At 39.2% G+C, this 17,803-nt stretch overlaps 1 protein-coding gene across 1 annotated transcript in view; it reads left to right on the forward strand.

The window, feature by feature from the left end:
- The window catches only part of dcbld2 (discoidin, CUB and LCCL domain containing 2), a 90,417-nt gene that overhangs the window by 33,614 nt on the left and 39,000 nt on the right, over positions 1-17,803 (forward strand). Inside the window, 1 exon segment of the mRNA XM_052015182.1 lies at positions 10,892-10,943. Within this exon segment, the coding sequence (XP_051871142.1) occupies positions 10,892-10,943 (52 nt within the window).

The raw sequence follows: 17,803 nt of genomic DNA on the forward strand, positions 1-17,803 counted from the left end.
ATAAAATATAAATCAACAGCATCTTGCATAAAGTAAAACAGATCCAGAGGCAGCTACGTCAAGGACTGATGCAATTGAAAGTTCACCATATTAACTGTTCCACATGGCAGTCTCTCTGATGGTATGAAGCGTGCACTTATCATTTCCATGGTCAGTGCTATTTGCCTGTAATCCTGCTGAATACTACATTTTGAACTTCCTGTCAGTAGGTTATTTGGCTCATGTTATTCAAAAAGCTCTCGTTGCTTGTTTAACCTACAAGCAGATGTTTTCAGCTAGATAGACCACAATAAATGTGCTTTTGGCTAGAGGTTGGACCACAGATTTGAACAGAAAAGAAGCTTTACTGCAAGATATTTTACTGACCTTTCCTCGACCTACCAACCCTTTGTTTGTGTCCTGGTGGAAGACCAAATCTGAGTGAAGCCAGTTGGCAATGGCTGGATCTTTTTCAGCCTGGGGCTAAACTGTAATAAAAGCACAGCAGCATGCTGTAATAGTTTTGTGTATGCTTCCACTGCTTTGCCCGTGATATCAAATGTTTACATGCAGTTGTGATGGTGTGACTTTTTTTTCTGTAACCCTGTGGATGGACCAGTCCTAATCCAGTGTCCCAGTGGCAAGCTACAGCATGAAATATTTCCACTGGGCGTTCACAGGTGGGTTATCATTTTAATGCCTGCCTCTTTCATCCTGATGTTGTGACAATGTCCATATCTGTTTACTTTTAGCTCATTGCCAGAACTTTTGGGAATCTATTTGCATTATGGTCCTTAATATAAATTCTCATATTTGGAGTTAGAATTTAGTAAATACTTTGTGTAGTTATGATCCTGAGCAACATTTCTCAATTTTTCTAATAAGCAAACGAAACACAGTAAAAAAAAAATTTACTGGATGAAAAATTCTGTCAGTTTTGCCTTGTTTGTTAATTGACATAAAAGTGCTGATGTGTCACTTGATGGAAAGAGGTGGGAATGAGGGATTTTATTACTGAATCCCATTTCTGTGTAGGTCTGCATTTCACATTTAGTTAACAGCTGGTGCTATCCTAAAGCCAACCATGATGTCAGCTGTCTTTCTTCCTCCAAGCCTGTCCCTCAGAAGCAAAGATGAACTGCTTTAACCTTGGTTCTATAGGTTCTGAGCCTCTATCACAGATGGGATAGAAGTGTCTCATGGGACAGATATTTGGGTAGTTTGTGAGGTTGTGCATTCTTTGTGTTTTACACTGGGCTTTCATGTGGTCCTAATGGATAGATGAGGTTCTCAGTGAAATTCTGAATGCAAAATAGTTGCTGTCTGGTGGTGATTATTGAGTAGTTTAGTTGTGGAGAAAGTATGCACTGAGGTTACAGTCTTAATTAGCTCAGTCTGGAAAGTCCTCGTTGCTTGAATGAATAATAAAAAAAAACATTGGAGAAAAATAGTTGATTTTTTTTGTTTAGTTTTTAAAACAGGTGACTTGAAAATGTTGCCTCTTCAGTAAAGTATAAAATGGAAGACATGCAGCATAAAAATCTCTTGTTTTTAACCAAGCACCAAAATGAATCCCAGACCATTGTAAGACCCTTCAACATACCACTCCACATGGAAGACTTGGCAGCAGTGGCTACTCTGGAGGAACTGATGCAAATTCTAATGGATAATATGATGCTACCAGTTTGTCCTGATGATATCTACATGGAAAGAAGGCTGAACACAGGAATTAGAAACCTCCTCCTTGCAAAGTTAATATCAAGAATAAATGGGCAAAAAGATTGGCATGGACATGGTAGGCAGAAAGGCTTTTTTCTATGCTGTAGAACTCTATAACTGTAAAAGTGATAGAAAACTATTTTGGTCTAACCACCCAGATTATGCTGTTGCCCCTATCCATGTTCAGAGAGCTTGGACCTAGACCTTTTAGCAGACAGTAAGCTTGTGAGTTATTTTTTCATATTCTGGGATGACCGGAGGGAGAACCTAATGGGAACTCCTCATATTCTTGAACAAGCAACTTACTGTGATACAGAATGGATTGTTAGTTTTGGTTCTATATCATTTTTCAGTCATTCCAGCGTCATGGGCATTGTTGTCAAGGGCAAAGTTTATTGCCCATCCTTCGTTGGCCTTGAGAAAAGTCTAGCAGTAAACAGAAGAAAGTATTGGAGAGAGCAGGAAAATCAGACTGCAATATTGTATGTTCTGGAAAGAAGGTTTGTCTCTGGTCATATACAAAATGCAAATTACACTATTAGGCACCAGCTATAATCACTACTGCATGTTTGGCTTTAACTTCAGTGGAACTAACTACTGGTTGGAGAGCAGAACCACTGGTCAATACTCTTGCCATGCTTTGCACTGGTGACTGAAAACACATTTCTCCCCTTCATGTTTCATATCCAGAACATTGCCATATTGAATCTAGACTGAAGTATCACATAGAAGAAAGGTATTCATAGAGCTGAGAATAATCCAGAGTTTCTGCTATCTGTTTTGTCAGTATTTTAACATGTTGCATGAGCTGTTGGCATCTTATACTGGTGACAAACTGCCACCAAAGGATATTGGGGTCAGAGGATTAAAGACTAAAGGCACATAGATCTCAAAGTCAAAATCAAAACCAAAGATAAAACTGGAAAACAGGGTGTCAAGGTAAATATTTTAGTGCTTAAAGCAAAGGTGTGTCTTCACAAACTTTAAGCTCACAGCATGTGTGCACAGCTTCGAGCTGCTTTGTGGTGTAATAAAATAAAATTACACCACAAAGCATTTACATTTACTCACCCTAAGTTACTCTAACAGCAGCTCCCAAACCTATGACTGGCACTACCAAGGAAGACGAGCAACAGCCTGATTTTTTTTTTCCCCTCCGAGTCTCATACTGTGTTGATTGAGAAATATATTGGCAGTCATTCATTGTCACTGGGTCTAAATCCTTTCCAGCTCTAAGGGAGTACCAACACCAGAAGGGCTGCAGTGGTTTAAGAAAGCTGCTCACCATTACCTTGTGGGCAAATAAAGATGAGTAATAATTGCTGGTCATGCCAGCAACATTCAGAACCTGATAAATGAACAAATAAATCAAAAATTAACAGTTGGGCTTGGTTTTGTGTCAGAAGTCTTACTTGAAAATTCTAAACATATTAACCACGAGCAGTCCACCTCAGAACTTGAGCTGGGACTTTAAATCCTATATTCTATATTCATTCAATTAAAGGATTTGTAAAAGAAGTGCACTCTCCAGCTTCTACAATTTAAAAAAAATTTCTGTGGGCTGGGCGTGAGCACAATTTGCACAGATCTCCTAGTAGGAGAAGAAACAGAATGCTCAAGTACTCAGGAGGCCAGGCAGCATCTTTGGAAAGATAAACAAATATTATTTAAGTTTGACCTTTCATCAGAATCACTTGCAGAGGAGGATCTGCTGTAGGAATTGGGCTCAATATCACTTTCCTGTTGGTAAGCTTGTGGGGAGATATACCGGGACTTACAAATCACTGGAGCTCTAATGTTACTCAAGTATAACACTGACCTTTTAGCATTATTGGCAGTAATGGAGCTTGTTAATTAGCTAACCAGTCATTTAACTATATTGCACAGAGAGTGGAAAAATCTGTTTTCTTTCTTTTTCAATCTTTTTATTAATTTTCAAATTAGTACAAAATAATATATATAACATTAGTAATTATACATATGGTGCTAAGAGATCAGGATAGCAATCATAACAGTTAAAACATATAATCACAAGGAGTAAAAAAAAATCTAGACTTCCCGTTCTCTTATTAAGTGAACAAATACAAAAGGAAAGATTGAAAAGAAATAAAATTTAATTATATGAAAGAAGAATCCCCAAATCAAAAAAAAAATTGGTAATAAACCAAAAAAAACCCAGAAACTTAAAAAAAAAACCTGGACTGATATTTCTTCAATTAAAAAGAAACAATACTATGTTGTCAACTCCTCTCCTCTGCATTCAAGGGTTATTGAGAGGGATCTGAAAAAGGTCAGCTTATATCATATGGAAATATTGAGTAAATGGACTCCAAACTTCCTCAAATTTAAGCGAAGGATCAATGGTACCATTCTTAATTTTTTCTAAGTTTAAACATGCTATAGTTTGAGAAAACCACTGAAAAGTGGTGGGAGGCATTGGATCCTTCCATTTGAACAAAATGGATCAATTGGCCATTAATGTGACAAAGGCGATCATACGACAAGCAGAAGCAGACAAATGGCGAGATTCCATCATTGGTAACCCAAAAATTGTAGTAATAGGATGAGGTTGTAAATCAATATTCGATACAGATGAAATCATGTTAAAAATATTTTTCCAAAAGGGGACAGGACCAAAACATATGTGTCAGGGAAGCCACCTTTGAATTACATCTGTCACATATAGGATTTATATGATGATAGAAACAGGCTAACTTGTCCTTGGACATATGTGTCCTGTGAACCACCTTAAACTGTATCAAAGAGTGTCTAGCACACATAGAAGATGTATTAACTAATTGAAGAATTTTCTTCCATGTCTCTGTAGGTAAAGGTATCTGGAGTTCTCTTTCCCATTCGTTCTTAATTTTATCAAGTTCCTCTGAGTGTTATTTTCATAATCCGATCATAAATTATTGCTATCAGGCCCTTCTGATAAGGATTAAAACCTAAAATTTTTTCCGAAATTTCAATTTTATATGGTGTCAGAAAAGAAGGTAAAGTAACTTTTTAAAAATTTCTAATCTGTAAATATCAAAAAAAAAAATGTGATCTAGGCAAATTGTATTTATTAGACAACTTTTCAAAAGATAAAAAACAATTGTCAATGAATAAATCTCGAAAACATGTTATACCCTTCATTTTCCATAAGAAAAAAGATGACTCAATTCTAAATGGTTGAAAGAAAAAATTAGATTGAATAGGACTTGATAAATTAAATTTATTCAATCCAAAGAATTTACGAAATTGAAACTATATCCGTATTGTATGTTTAACTATTGGATTAGTCACTTGTTTACTCAATATAGTAAATGCAAAAGGGAATGAAGCTCCTAAAATAGAAACCAATGAAAATCCCTGCACTGATTCACACTCAAGGTGTACCCAACAGGGACATTGAGTTGCATCTAAATCTTGTGCCCAGAAAATTAAGTATCTTATATTAACTGCCCAATAGTAAAATCTAAAATTAGGCAAAGCCATACCAACACCCTTTTTTAATCTTTGTAAATATTTCTTACTTAACCTTGGGTTTTTATTCTGCCATATATATGAAAGAATTCTGGAATCAATAGTGTCGAAAAAGGATTTCGAAATAAAGGTTGGAATCGCCTGAAATAGATACAAAAATTTTGGTAAAATATTCATCTTAACTGCATTAATTCGGCCAATCAATGATAAAGAGTATGGGGACCATTTAGTGAATAATTGTTTAACGCAATTAATTAAAGGTAAAAATGTCACTTTAAATAAGTCCTTGTGTTTCTTGGTAATTTTAACACCCAGGTATGAAAAATAATCAGTCACTAGTCTAAATGGTACTTGCCTATAAATTGGGACTTGCATGTTTAATGAGAAAAGTTCACTCTTATTAAGATTTAATCTATAACCAGAGAAAACACTAAACTGAGCAAGTAGTGATAATACTGCTGGAATAGATTTCTCCGGGTTAGAGATATAAAGTAACAGGTCATCTGCATAAAGAGATATCTTATGAGTCCCCTTTCCATGAGTAATACCAAATATGTTAAGAATAATGCCCAATGGCAATTGCCAAAGGTTCCAAAGCAATATTAAATAATAAAGGACTCAAAGGGCAACCTTGTCTAGTACCTCGAAAAAGCCTGAAGAGAGGGGATCTCTGATTATTAGTAAGTATTGAAGCCATAGGTTTGTGGTAAATCAATTTGATCGTGGATATGAAATTTGAACTAAAATTAAATTTCTCAAGCATGTTAAATAAATATTCCCATTTGACTCTATCAAACGCCTTCTCGGTATCCAACGAAATAACACATTCTGGAATTACAGATGTTGTTTAAACCCTTCGATAGATAGATCTGTGTCGAATCTTGCACTTCCTAACAAATCTGCTGTTTTTATCAACTCCTTTTAGAATTTTAGAAGTTTGGAGATTTCTACACCCAAATGATAAAGAGTTTTCGTTCTTTTTTCATGTTTATCATAATTACTCTAGGATTGATTACTTTTTTCTTGATGCATGATTAGTTCCACTTGTTACTGACTGTAAGTACAATGCAATTGCCATTTCGGATCATGCGCCATTGAAATTATCAGTTAAATTAATGGTGCTAGACAATGGCGACTCAATCCTTCTTTATTGCAAGATTTAGACTTTGTTCATTTTATTAAAGAACAGATTTCCTTTTTCTTCTCAACTAATTTTACTGAAGAAATTTACAGTGGGATATTATGGGATACTTTTAAAGCTTATAGCTGCGGTCAAATTATTTCGTACTCTGCTGGACTGAAAAAACGAACTAATAATGAATTACGTATATTGGTTGATAAGATTAAAGAAATCGATTTTAAAAAAAATACTCTGTCCCTAGTTTGGAGCTCTAGAAAATGAGAACAGAACTTCAATTACAACACAGTTTGTTATTAACATCTCCAATTGAAAATCAATTACTCAAAACCAAAAGTCAGTTTTATATACATGGTGATAAATCTGGTAAATGGTTGACCAACCAACTGAAAGCTGTTTCAACTAAACGTCAGACTATTAAAGTTTGTAAACGAGATGGTAACTACACGGTAGACCATGATCAAATTAACAAATCTTTTCAAGTATTTTATACTTCTTTATATCAATCAGAATCTCCGGAGGATTCTACATTAATGTATGAATTTTTAAGGAATTTGAAGACTCCGAAATTATCACTTAATGAACGTTTATTATTAGATGCACCAATTTTGGAGGAAGAAATAAAGAAAGTAATTTCTTCAATGAATTCGGGTAAAACACCCGGACCTGATGGGTATACAGCTGAATTTTTAAAATCCTTTTCTGACCTTCTCTCTCCCTGGTTAGGTAAAATTTTTAAAGACGCCCTATCAGTGGGTAAATTACCACAATCTTTTTATGAAGCAACTATTTCTTTAATTCTTAACAAGAAAAATCTGTTTTCTGACATGATGTAACTTTGATGTGCTGAACACTATCAGGATCGGATCAGTTAACGTTGTTCTTCACCGTAAATTTGTGACACAAAATCCTTCAGTTTAACACTCGGTGAGGAACTTCCATATGAAATTGTATGATAGATGAAACAAGGTTGTAACATTACCTGATGGATTTCAGTAATGCTCAGAAAGGTATGCCGAACAGTCACCTACTTATGTTTCCCGTAATATACAAAATATTATTGCATTCTGTTATGGGATATTTGAATTTTTTATTCTTGTTCACAGTAAAATCTAAATAATCTACGATGAGGCAATTTATTTGAATGCATGCAGTGTTGTGCAAAGATCATACAAAGGCTCATATTCACTCGACTACAAATATGTACCTGTTCTCAGTTTCAGTGGTGTCTGCTTCTGTTTTACTGAAGGGAATAGGTGAACCAAATAGTTTCAGTTCTCAAACTGATATTGCAGCCATATTATTGTCAATGAAACACACTTTAGGCATCACCTTCAACTGTCCTATTCCTTAGGTATAAGTAGCCTCACAGCAGTATCGTCTACAACCATAGGTCATCTTCCATATATCCATTGATATCGTGCATTTACATCTCACTGGCTCCAGCATTGATTTGACAGCCTCTACCTACTGTCTAACAGTGTGTCATTAAATTCTGGATAAGGCAGAAATTAATATTTAAGAGCCTACATATATAGCTTCCATTAGTAGACTGAGAGCTTGATTTAGTACATGGGACTATGATATTGTGGCTATTACAGAGACATGGCTGACATCAGGGCAGGAATGGATATTGAATATTCCTGGTTTTCAGTGTTTTAAAAGGGATAGGGAGGTGGGGAGAAGAGGAGGAGGGGACATGATACTGGTCAGGGACACTGTTACAGCTGCAGAAAGGGTAGATAATGTAGAAGGATCCTCTCTAGAGTCAATGTGGGTGGAAGTTAGGAACAAGAAAGGGGCAGTTACCCTTCTTGGAGTATTCTATCGGCCCCCTGGTAGCAGTAGGGATACTGAGGAGCAGATTGGGAGGCAGTTTTGGGAAAGATGCGAAAATAACAGGGTTATTATAATGGGAGACTTCAACTTTCCAAATATTGATTGGCACCTACTTAGTGCCAAGGGTTTAGACAGGGCACAGTTTGTTAGGTGTGTCCAGGACGGATTCCTGACACAGTATGTTGACAGGCCGACAAGAGGGAATGCCATATTAGATCTAGTTTTAGATAATGAACTGGGACAGGTGACAGATCTATCGGTGGATGAGCATTTGGGGGACAGTGACCATTGCTCCACAACCTTTTGAATGGTCATGGACGGGGATAGGAGCAAAGAGGACGGGAAGATATTTAATTGGGGAAAGGTGAATTATGACGCTATAAGGCAAGAACTTGGGAGTGTAAATTGGGGTGACATTTTTGAAGGGAAATGTACTATGGAGATGTGGTCCATGTTCAGGGATCTTTTGCAGGATGTTAGGGATAAATTTGTTCTGGTGAGGCAGAGAAGGAATGGTAGGGTGAAGGAACCGTGGGTGACGAGAGAGATGGAACAACTAGTTAGGAATAAGAAGGCAGCATACATAAGGTGTAAGCAGCAAGGATCAGACAGGGCTCGTGAGGAATGTAGAGTAGCAAGGAGGGAACTTAAGAAAGGGCTGAGGAAAGCGAGAAAGGGACATGAAAAGGCTTTGGCGAGTAGGGTTAAGGAGAATCCCAAGGCTTTTTCTCGTACGTGAAGAGCAGAAGGATGGCTAGAGTAAAGGTAAGTCCGATTAAAGACAAAGGTGGGAAGCTGTGCCTGGAAGCTGTGGAAGTGGGTGAGGTTCTCAACGAATACTTCTCTTCAGTATTCACCAAGGAGAGGGGTCTTGATGATGCTGAGGACAGTATTGGTGAGGGTAATGTTCTAGAGTATGTAGATATTAAGAGAGAGGATGTGTTGGAGCTGTTAGAAAATATTAGGACAGATAAGTCCCCGGGGCCTGACAGAATATTCCCCAGGCTGCTTTGTGAGGCGAGGGAGGAGATTGCTGAACCGTTGGTTAGGATCTTTGAGTCCTCGTTGTCCACGGGGACAGTACCGGAGGATTGGAGGGTGGGGAATATTGTCCCCTTATTCAAGAAAGGTAGTAGGGATAGTCCAGGGAATTACAGGCCAGTGAGCCTTACATCTGTGGTGGGTAAGCTGTTAGAAAGGATTCTAAGAGATAGGATCTATGAGCATTTAGAGAATCATGGACTGATTAGGGACAGCCAGCATGGCTTTGTGAAGGGAAGATCTTGCCTCACAAGCCTGATAGGGTTCTTTGAGGATGTGAGCAGGAAGACTGATGAGGGTCGTGCAGTGGATGTGGTCTACATGGATTTTAGTAAGGTGTTTGACAAGGTTCCGCATGGTAGGCTTCTTCAGAAGGTCAGAGGCCAAGGGATCCAGGGAGGCTTGGCCGTGTGGATTCAGAATTGGCTTGCCTGTAGAAAGCAGAGGGTTGTGGTGGAGGGAGTGCACTTGGATTGGAGGGCTGTGACTAAGTGGTGTCCCACAGGGATCGGTTCTGGGACCTCTACTTTTTGTGATATTTATTAATGACTTAGATGAGGGGGTGGAAGGCTGGGTTGGCAAGTTTGCAGATGACACAAAGATTAGTAGTGTTGTGGATAGTGTGGAGGGCTGTCGAAGCTTGCAGAGGGATATTGATAGGATGCAGAGCTGGGCTGACAAGTGGCAGATGGAGTTCAATCCAGAGAAGTGTGAGGTAGTACACTTTGGAAGGACAAACTCCAAGGTGGAGTACAAGGTAAATGGCAGAATTCTGGGCAGTGTGGAGGAGCAGAGGGATCTGGGGGTTCATATCCATGGATCACTGAAAGTCGCCTCACTGGTAGATAGGGTAGTTAAGAAAGCTTATGGGATGTTAACTTTCATAAGTCGGGGGATCGAGTTTAAGAGCCGCGAAGTGATGATGCAGCTTTACAAAACTCTGGTTAGGCCACACAGAGTACTGTGTCCAGTTCTGGTCGCCTCATTATAGGAAGGATGTGGAGGCATTGGAAAGGGTGCAGCCTGGATTAGAGAGTGTGGTTTATGAGGAGAGACTAAAGGAGCTAGGGCTGTTCTCACTGGAGAGAAGGAGGATGAGCGGAGACATGATAGAGGTATACAAGACATTGAGAGGAATAGATAGAGTGGACAGCCAGTGCCTCTTTTCCAGGGCACCAATGCTCAAAACAAGAGGGCATGGCTTTAAGGTAATGGGTGGGAAGTTCAAAGGAGATGTCAGAGGGAGGTTTTTCACCCAGAGAGTGGTTGGTGCATGGAATGCGCTGCCTGGGGTGATGATGGAGGCTGATACATTGGACAAGTTCAAGAGATTGTTAGATAAGCATATGGAGGAATTTAAGATATGTGGGAGGAAGGGGTTAGATAGTCTTAGGTGTGGTTTGAAGGGCGGCACAACATGGTGGGCCAAAGTGCCTCTATTGTGCTGTATTGTTCTATGGTTCTATAGTAGCATTGTATCTTGCTCCTAAGATACCACTGTTGTTTTCCCAGGCTACTGACTGGCATGGTGAATGTGGGTATGAAAATCATGTGATGCTGTTTTAAATTTTGAATTGTAATATTGGAAATTCATTTATAATTTTAGATATGTGTGTGTGTACTCATTCTATAAGATGCAAATAATGGTTGCAATTCCTGTGTTGGTTTTGCTTAGTTTTAAATAATGGATTTTCTTCCCCACAGATCTAATTACCTGCTTAGACAAGGGGAGCCATTTTTCAGAGCCTGAATTCAGGTAAGGATTAATTTAGTGGATGGTACAAGGGTTTAGTTTTGAATTCCTTTCAAATAAATAAGCTGCAAACATTTTAAAACTGACTAATGGTTTGGTTCAACTTTCTATAATGTGCTCCATTAATATGAGCAGCAGTAGTTATTATTTACTGAATTACATTGAATTCACGACACAGAATCAAGACCTTTTGGGGTTTTCCACCATGTGAGCAATCTTATCTGCCTTCTCTATTCCCATGTGTCTCTTGCTTCCCTTTCCCCATCTATAGACCTAAATGGTGAAATGTTTTCTGTTTCCCTGGTAGACCATTCAAGGTCTTCAGTGTTATACGGGTGTCTCCAGATTTATTTTCTATATATGTTACATTTAGGCTTATAAATATTAGTTGGCATTCTAGTTATCTCAGCCTTTCTATTTCTTTCTGCCTTTTCCTTCAAAATGTTAATCCAATTTTATCAAAGTGCTCTATTATCTCACAGCTGTAATTAAATAACTCCAGGTTTACAGCTTCTGAGTCCAATGAGCTGTTATGCCGGGCAGTGCCAAGTGAAAGGTGATATGATGTATGAAAAACGTGGCCTCTGTGAATGTCTGGGGAGAGGTGTTCAGCAGTTATACTGGGTCTATCTCAAGGAGGAAGATGAAATGATCACCAGGCACTCCTTCACATTACCCAGTATTGGTTCAAGTTTTATTTAGTCATTGATGAAACATGGCTGTCACTAGCAATGTAATTGCTTCCCCCTCCCTTGAACATAGCTTGCCATTTCAGGCGGCAATAGGTGAGTCAGAACGGATAAGAATGACAGATTTCCTTTGTAACGCTTTTACATCGCCAGCGACCTGGGTTCAATTCTGCCGCTGTCTGTAAGGAGTTCGTACATTCTCCCCTTGTTTCCTCCCACATTCCAAAGACGTACAGGTTAGGAGCTGTGGGCATGCTATGTTGCTGCCAGAAGAGTGGCGACACTTGCGGGCTGCCCCCAGCACATTCTCAGTAACGCAAAAAGACGCATTTCACTGTGTGTTTCGATGTACATGTGATTAATAAATAAATATCTTGTGTCGATATGGTGGTCACCATAGGTGATATCACCTGCCATGGTGGATAATTGAAAATGATTCTAGTGCATTAACTTAACAAGTGTGCTACTATAACAATGCAAGATTGACTGTCACACTTGGGGAATTCTCAGGACAGAGCAAAAAACACAGCCAAAAAATTGCAATTTTTGTATTTGAACCTATCGTACAGACAGTGATGCTAACTGTACTTGTGGTCTTCACTTCACCATCATTATGTGTTCAGAATCCAGTTGTATTAGAATTGTAAATCCAGAGTTCTCATTCATTGTGTATTGATATCCAGAATTTTGACTTTTTCATTTTTGAGATCAATGAGTTGCAGGCACTTATGGGAATTGATTTATTATTGTCACGTGTACAGAGGTACAGTGGAAAAACTCCTTTTGCATACTGTTCATACAGATCAATTCATTACACAGTGCATTGAGGTAGTACAAGGTTAAACAATAACAGAATGCAGAATAAAGTGTAACAGCTACAGAGAAAGTGCAGTGCAGGTAGACAATAAGGTGCAAGGTCATAACAAGGTAGATTGTGAGGTCAAGAGTCCATCTTATCATACTAGGGAATTGTTCAGTAGTCTTATAACAGCAGGGTAGAAGCATCCCTGATTGCTCTCGATAAGGTGATTGTGAGCTGCCTCCCTGGATTCTTTCTGGTGAAAGTTCTGGGGAGGGATTTGGTTATTTGGATCCAGTGATGATGAGGGACCAGCAATACACATTTCCTTGTCAGGGCGATGTGTAACCTGGATAGGAACCTCCCAGGTGTTGGTGTTCCAATACACCTACTGCCCCTCTCTTCTTGCTGGTAGAGGTCGCAGGTCTAGGAGGTATTGAGAGAGGAGACTGGACAAATAACTGCAGTGCAGCCACTGTGCATCAATTGTAGAAGGAATGGATATTAAGGCTGGTTGATGGAGTGTCAATCAAGCAGGCTGCTTTGTCCTCAATGGTGTTGATCTTCTTGTGAGTTCTGGCGTTGCACTCAGCTGAACAAATAGAGAATGTTTCATGCTCCTGACTTGTGCCTTGGTGGAAAGATCTTGAAGTGTCAGGAGATGAGTTACTTGTTACAGGATACCCAGCTTCTGGCCTGTTTCCAAACCCACGGTATTCATGTGGCTGCTTCATTGAATTTCTGATTAATGGTTACGCTAAGGATATTGGTGGGTGGTCAGCAGTGGTAATTCTATTAATGTGATTTTGAAGTATAGGTGGTTAGGTCACTCTTGTTGGAATAAGTCATGGCCTGGCACTTGCGTGGTATGGGTGTTACTTGCCACTTATCAGTTTATGCCTGGATGTTGTCTCGGGTTGTCGGCACTGAGGCATGAGTTGTTTCATTCGCTGAGAAGATGCGAATAGAATTGAATATTGTGCAAACATCAGCAATTTTGACTTTATGGTGGAAAGAAGGCTCTTGACGAAGCAGCTGACGATGGTCGGGCCTACCACGTTGCCTTGAAAGCCTCCTGCAGTGATGTCCTGATGCTGGGATAATTGACCTATGACAACCGTAAGCTATCCTCCTTTGTGCAAGTTGTGATTCCAATCACTGGAGTGTTTTTCCTTTGATACCCTTTGATTTCAGGGACCTTGATGCCAAAATCAATCAAATGCTGGCTTGATTCATAGGGCAGTCACATTCACTTCATCTCTGGAATTCAGCTTATTGATCTGCTTTTGGACCAAAGTTATGGTGAGGTCTGGAGCCTAACGATACTGGTAAAACCTAGACTGGGCTTTGTTGAGTAGTTTATTGGTGATTTGAGTACTGCTTAACAACAATGTTGGCGACAACCTTCATCATTTTGTTGATGATTGAGAGTAGACTGATTGGGCAGTAATTGGCTGGATTGTATTTGTCCATCCTTTTGTGAACAAGACATACCTAGGTAATTTTACTCATTGGGTGGATACCAGTGTTGTGACTATAGAATTACTTGGCTAAAAGTGCAACTAATTCTGGAGCCCAGGTCTCCAGTATCACAACTGGAATATTGTTTGGACCTGTAGCCTTTGGTGTATCGAGTGCATTCAGCTATTTTTTTTGATAATATGAGCAGTGTATTGAATTGACTGGAGACAGGCTTCTGTGATGGTGGGAATCTCCAGAGGACACAGATGGCTGATCTGTTTGGCATTTCTGGCCAAACAAAATTGCAAATGCTTCAATATTTCAATATCCAAAATGCTTCTAGTATTCATGTGAGGATTGAGACGTTCTTGGAGCCTCCTTCTATTAATTGTTTAATTGTCCACCACTCGTCACAACTTGATATGGCCTGCAGGGTTTTGATATGATCCATTGGTCGTGAGATTGCTTAGCTCTTCCATTGTCTGTTTTTTCTACTGTTTGGTACACTGATAGTCATCCATTCCAGCTTCACTGGGCTGGCACTTCATTTTCAGGTATTTCTGGTGCTGTTTCTGGCTACCAATTCTGCACTCATTGAACCAGGGCTGACACTTTATTCTGATAGTAATGGGTGAGGGTTATGGCAAACCATGAGTTTACAGATGTGGTGATGTGCATTTCTGCTACAGTTGATGGTCCACAGTCCTGAAGGATGCCCAGTTTTGAGCTGCCAGCTCTGTTCTGATTCTATCCCATTTAGCATAATTGTGGTGCCACACAACACAATGGAGGGTGTGAACTGGGGCCTTGTCTCCATGAGGACTGTGTGGTGGTTACCAGTACTCTCATAGACAGATGCATCTGTTATAGGTGGATTCACAAGGAAAAAGTCAAGTTTAGTCAAATAAAATTAAATGGATGAGCACGTATTTTTCTGAAAGAATTGTTAATGATATCTGCTAACAGTTACCTACAACAGACCCAATCTGGCAACTGTGTCCTTTCATACCCAGCCAGCTTGAATGCAAGGTGACATTATTGAAATGTATTCACATTTCAGATTCTAGTGAATTGGAGTCAGGATATGCATTGTCACCAAGTAGATTACATTTGATATTAATATGAATAAGAATCAGATTTATTATTGCTGACTTATATGCCATGAAATTTGTTGTTTTGCGGCAGCAGTACAGTGCAAGGACATAAAATTACTATAAATTACAAAACAAATAAATAGTGCAAAAAAAGGAATAATGAAGTAGTGTTCATGGTTTCATGGACCAGATAGGAATAGTTTGATATTATAAAACATTAGTGAGTAGCTGTTAAATATTGGACACATATTCCAATAAACATAAAAAATAGGAGCATGAGGAGGTGAATACCCTGCCGTTCAAAAAGATCATGACTGATTGACCATGGCCTCCAGTTTCCTGTCTGTTCCTAGAACCCATGACTCGCCTGTAGTCTAAAAATCTATCTCATCCTTGAAAACGTTCAATGACTTCACCTCCACAGTCCTCTGGCGAGAGAATTCCAAAGAATCATAATCCTTTGAAAGATTTCCTCTTTATCTCCCATCTTAAATGGACAATCTTTTATTCTGAATCTATGTCCCCTAGTGCTAGATTTCCTTTCGAGGGAAAACTATCTTCTGAGCATCTGCACTGTAAAGCCTTCTCAGAACCTTACACGAGTCACTGTTACAGGAAGAAAAAGTTAAATGGATTAGCATGTTTTTTTTAAAAAATCTGCTACTGATATCTGCTGAAATAAATTAGTGGTAGTATTCTTTCCACTGAAATGTGGAACTAGTTACTGTGATTGAGCAATGTGTGGTTATTTTGTACTTGGTCTGCACTCAAGTCATTGAACTCTCTTGTAACTGATGTGCAAGAGTCTGGTTAAAGCTATAAAAATTATAGAAATTGAACTTGCTGCAATTTTCAACGATTTCTCTACAAATGAGTTGGAGTTCTTTGAGGTCCCATAAACTGGTCAGCATGGAACGCCCTTTCTAAACCTGTGCCATACATGTTTAGTATTATTTTACGATTTGGTACACACACATTTGGCAAAAGTAATTTTTTTTATTTGGTTGATCTTTTTTTATTTTATTTTGATTTGCTTATATTTTTTTCTCATCAAAGCATCAGAGAGCTTTGAACTCATTTCAGACAGATTGGTTTTTCAACTGCCATTCATCTGAAATTCCTCCCTCCCTCGGGAAATTTTGAGGATAAGGAGAAGTTGCTGAGGGAGGTCCAACTGACTGAGTTGGGCTGGTGGGTTGCATAAATCTGATATTTCTTCTATAAGCCCTAACTGAGTCACTTAGACATTACAAAAGAGATTTGATTTGCTCCCAGCACTTAAGAGCATGGAATTGCCAGATAAAAAAAGGCCTGTCCATCCAGTTTGGCTTTTTGTATCACAGAATTATTAAGGATATAATGGGCAGTTGACTTGCAACAGCTATCAACCTTCTTCATTTAGTTTACATCAGTCACAGAAACAATGAGGTAACTCCAAAAGTGGAAATCTTCAGGAACCATGTACAACATTACCCATTCCTCCCACACACACGACATTTACAGATTAACCAGGGACTCATTTCCTCAGCTCAGATTTGTGTCCTCAAATCATGTGTCCTCTGTGTATGTAGAGGAACAACAATATGCTGAACAACTTTGATCCTGACTTACGACCCTGAAATTAGATTGTGTTACAGGAGATAGAGCTTAGTGGAATGGTGTCATGACATCAACCTTTCCCTCAATGTCAGCAAAACTAAAGAGCTGGTCATTGACTTCAGGAAAGGGGGCGGTGTACATGCACCTGTCTACATCAATGGTGCTGAGGTCGAGAGGGTTGAGAGCTTCGAGTTCCTGGGAGTGAACATCACCAACAGCCTGTCCTGGTCAAATCATGTTGATGCCACGGCCGAGAAAGCTCACTAGCGCCTCTACTTCCTCAGGAGGCTAAAGAAATTTGGTTTGTCCCCTTTGACTCTCACCAACTTTTACCGATGCACCATAGAAAGCATCCTATCTGGATGCATCACAGCTTGGTGCGGCAACTGCTCTGCCCGGAACCGCAAGAAACTGCAGAGAGTTGTGGACACAGCCCAGCGAATCATGGACACCAGCTTCCCCTCCTTGGACTCTGTCTTTACCTCTTGTTGTCTTGGTGTAGCAGCCAGCATAGTCAAAGACCCCACCTACCCAGGTCATTCTCTCTTCTCTCCTTTTCCATTGGGTCAAAGATACAGGAGCCTGAGGGCACGTACCACCAGACTTAAGGACAGCTTCTACCCCACTGTGATAAGACTATTGAACGGTTCCTTTATACACTGAGATGGACTATGACCTCACGATCTACCTTGTTGTGACCTTGCACCTTATTGCACTGCACTTTCTCTGTAGCTGTGACACTTTACTCTGTACTGTTACTGTTTTTACCTGTACTCTGTACTAACTCAATGTAACTGCCCTGTTTAATGAATTGACCTGTACGATCGGTTTGTAAGGCAAGCTTTTCGTTGTACCTAGGTACAAGTGACAATAATATACCAATACCAATACCAATCAGGTTTCTTATTACTGACATATGTTGTGAAGTTTGTTGTTTTGCAGCAGCAGTACCGTGCAAGACATAAAAATTACTATAAGTCACAAAAGTAAATAAATAATGCAAATGATGAATAACATTGACAGAGGGTGTAATCTTCTTGGAGAATCTGACTGCTGTAAAAAATCTCAACGGGTCTCCAGCTAATTTCTCTGGGATTGTAATGTCTCAGCAGACAAGAAGGCGGTTTCTTCTTTCAGATCTTATTTTCTTCTGTGGCAATTTTTTTAAATGACTATTTCATTCCCTATTTAAGGAGTTATTGCAGCAATAGTTAGCAAACA

The sequence above is a fragment of the Pristis pectinata genome, chromosome 4 (assembly GCF_009764475.1).
Source record: "Pristis pectinata isolate sPriPec2 chromosome 4, sPriPec2.1.pri, whole genome shotgun sequence".
Taxonomy (NCBI): Eukaryota; Metazoa; Chordata; class Chondrichthyes; order Rhinopristiformes; family Pristidae; genus Pristis; species Pristis pectinata.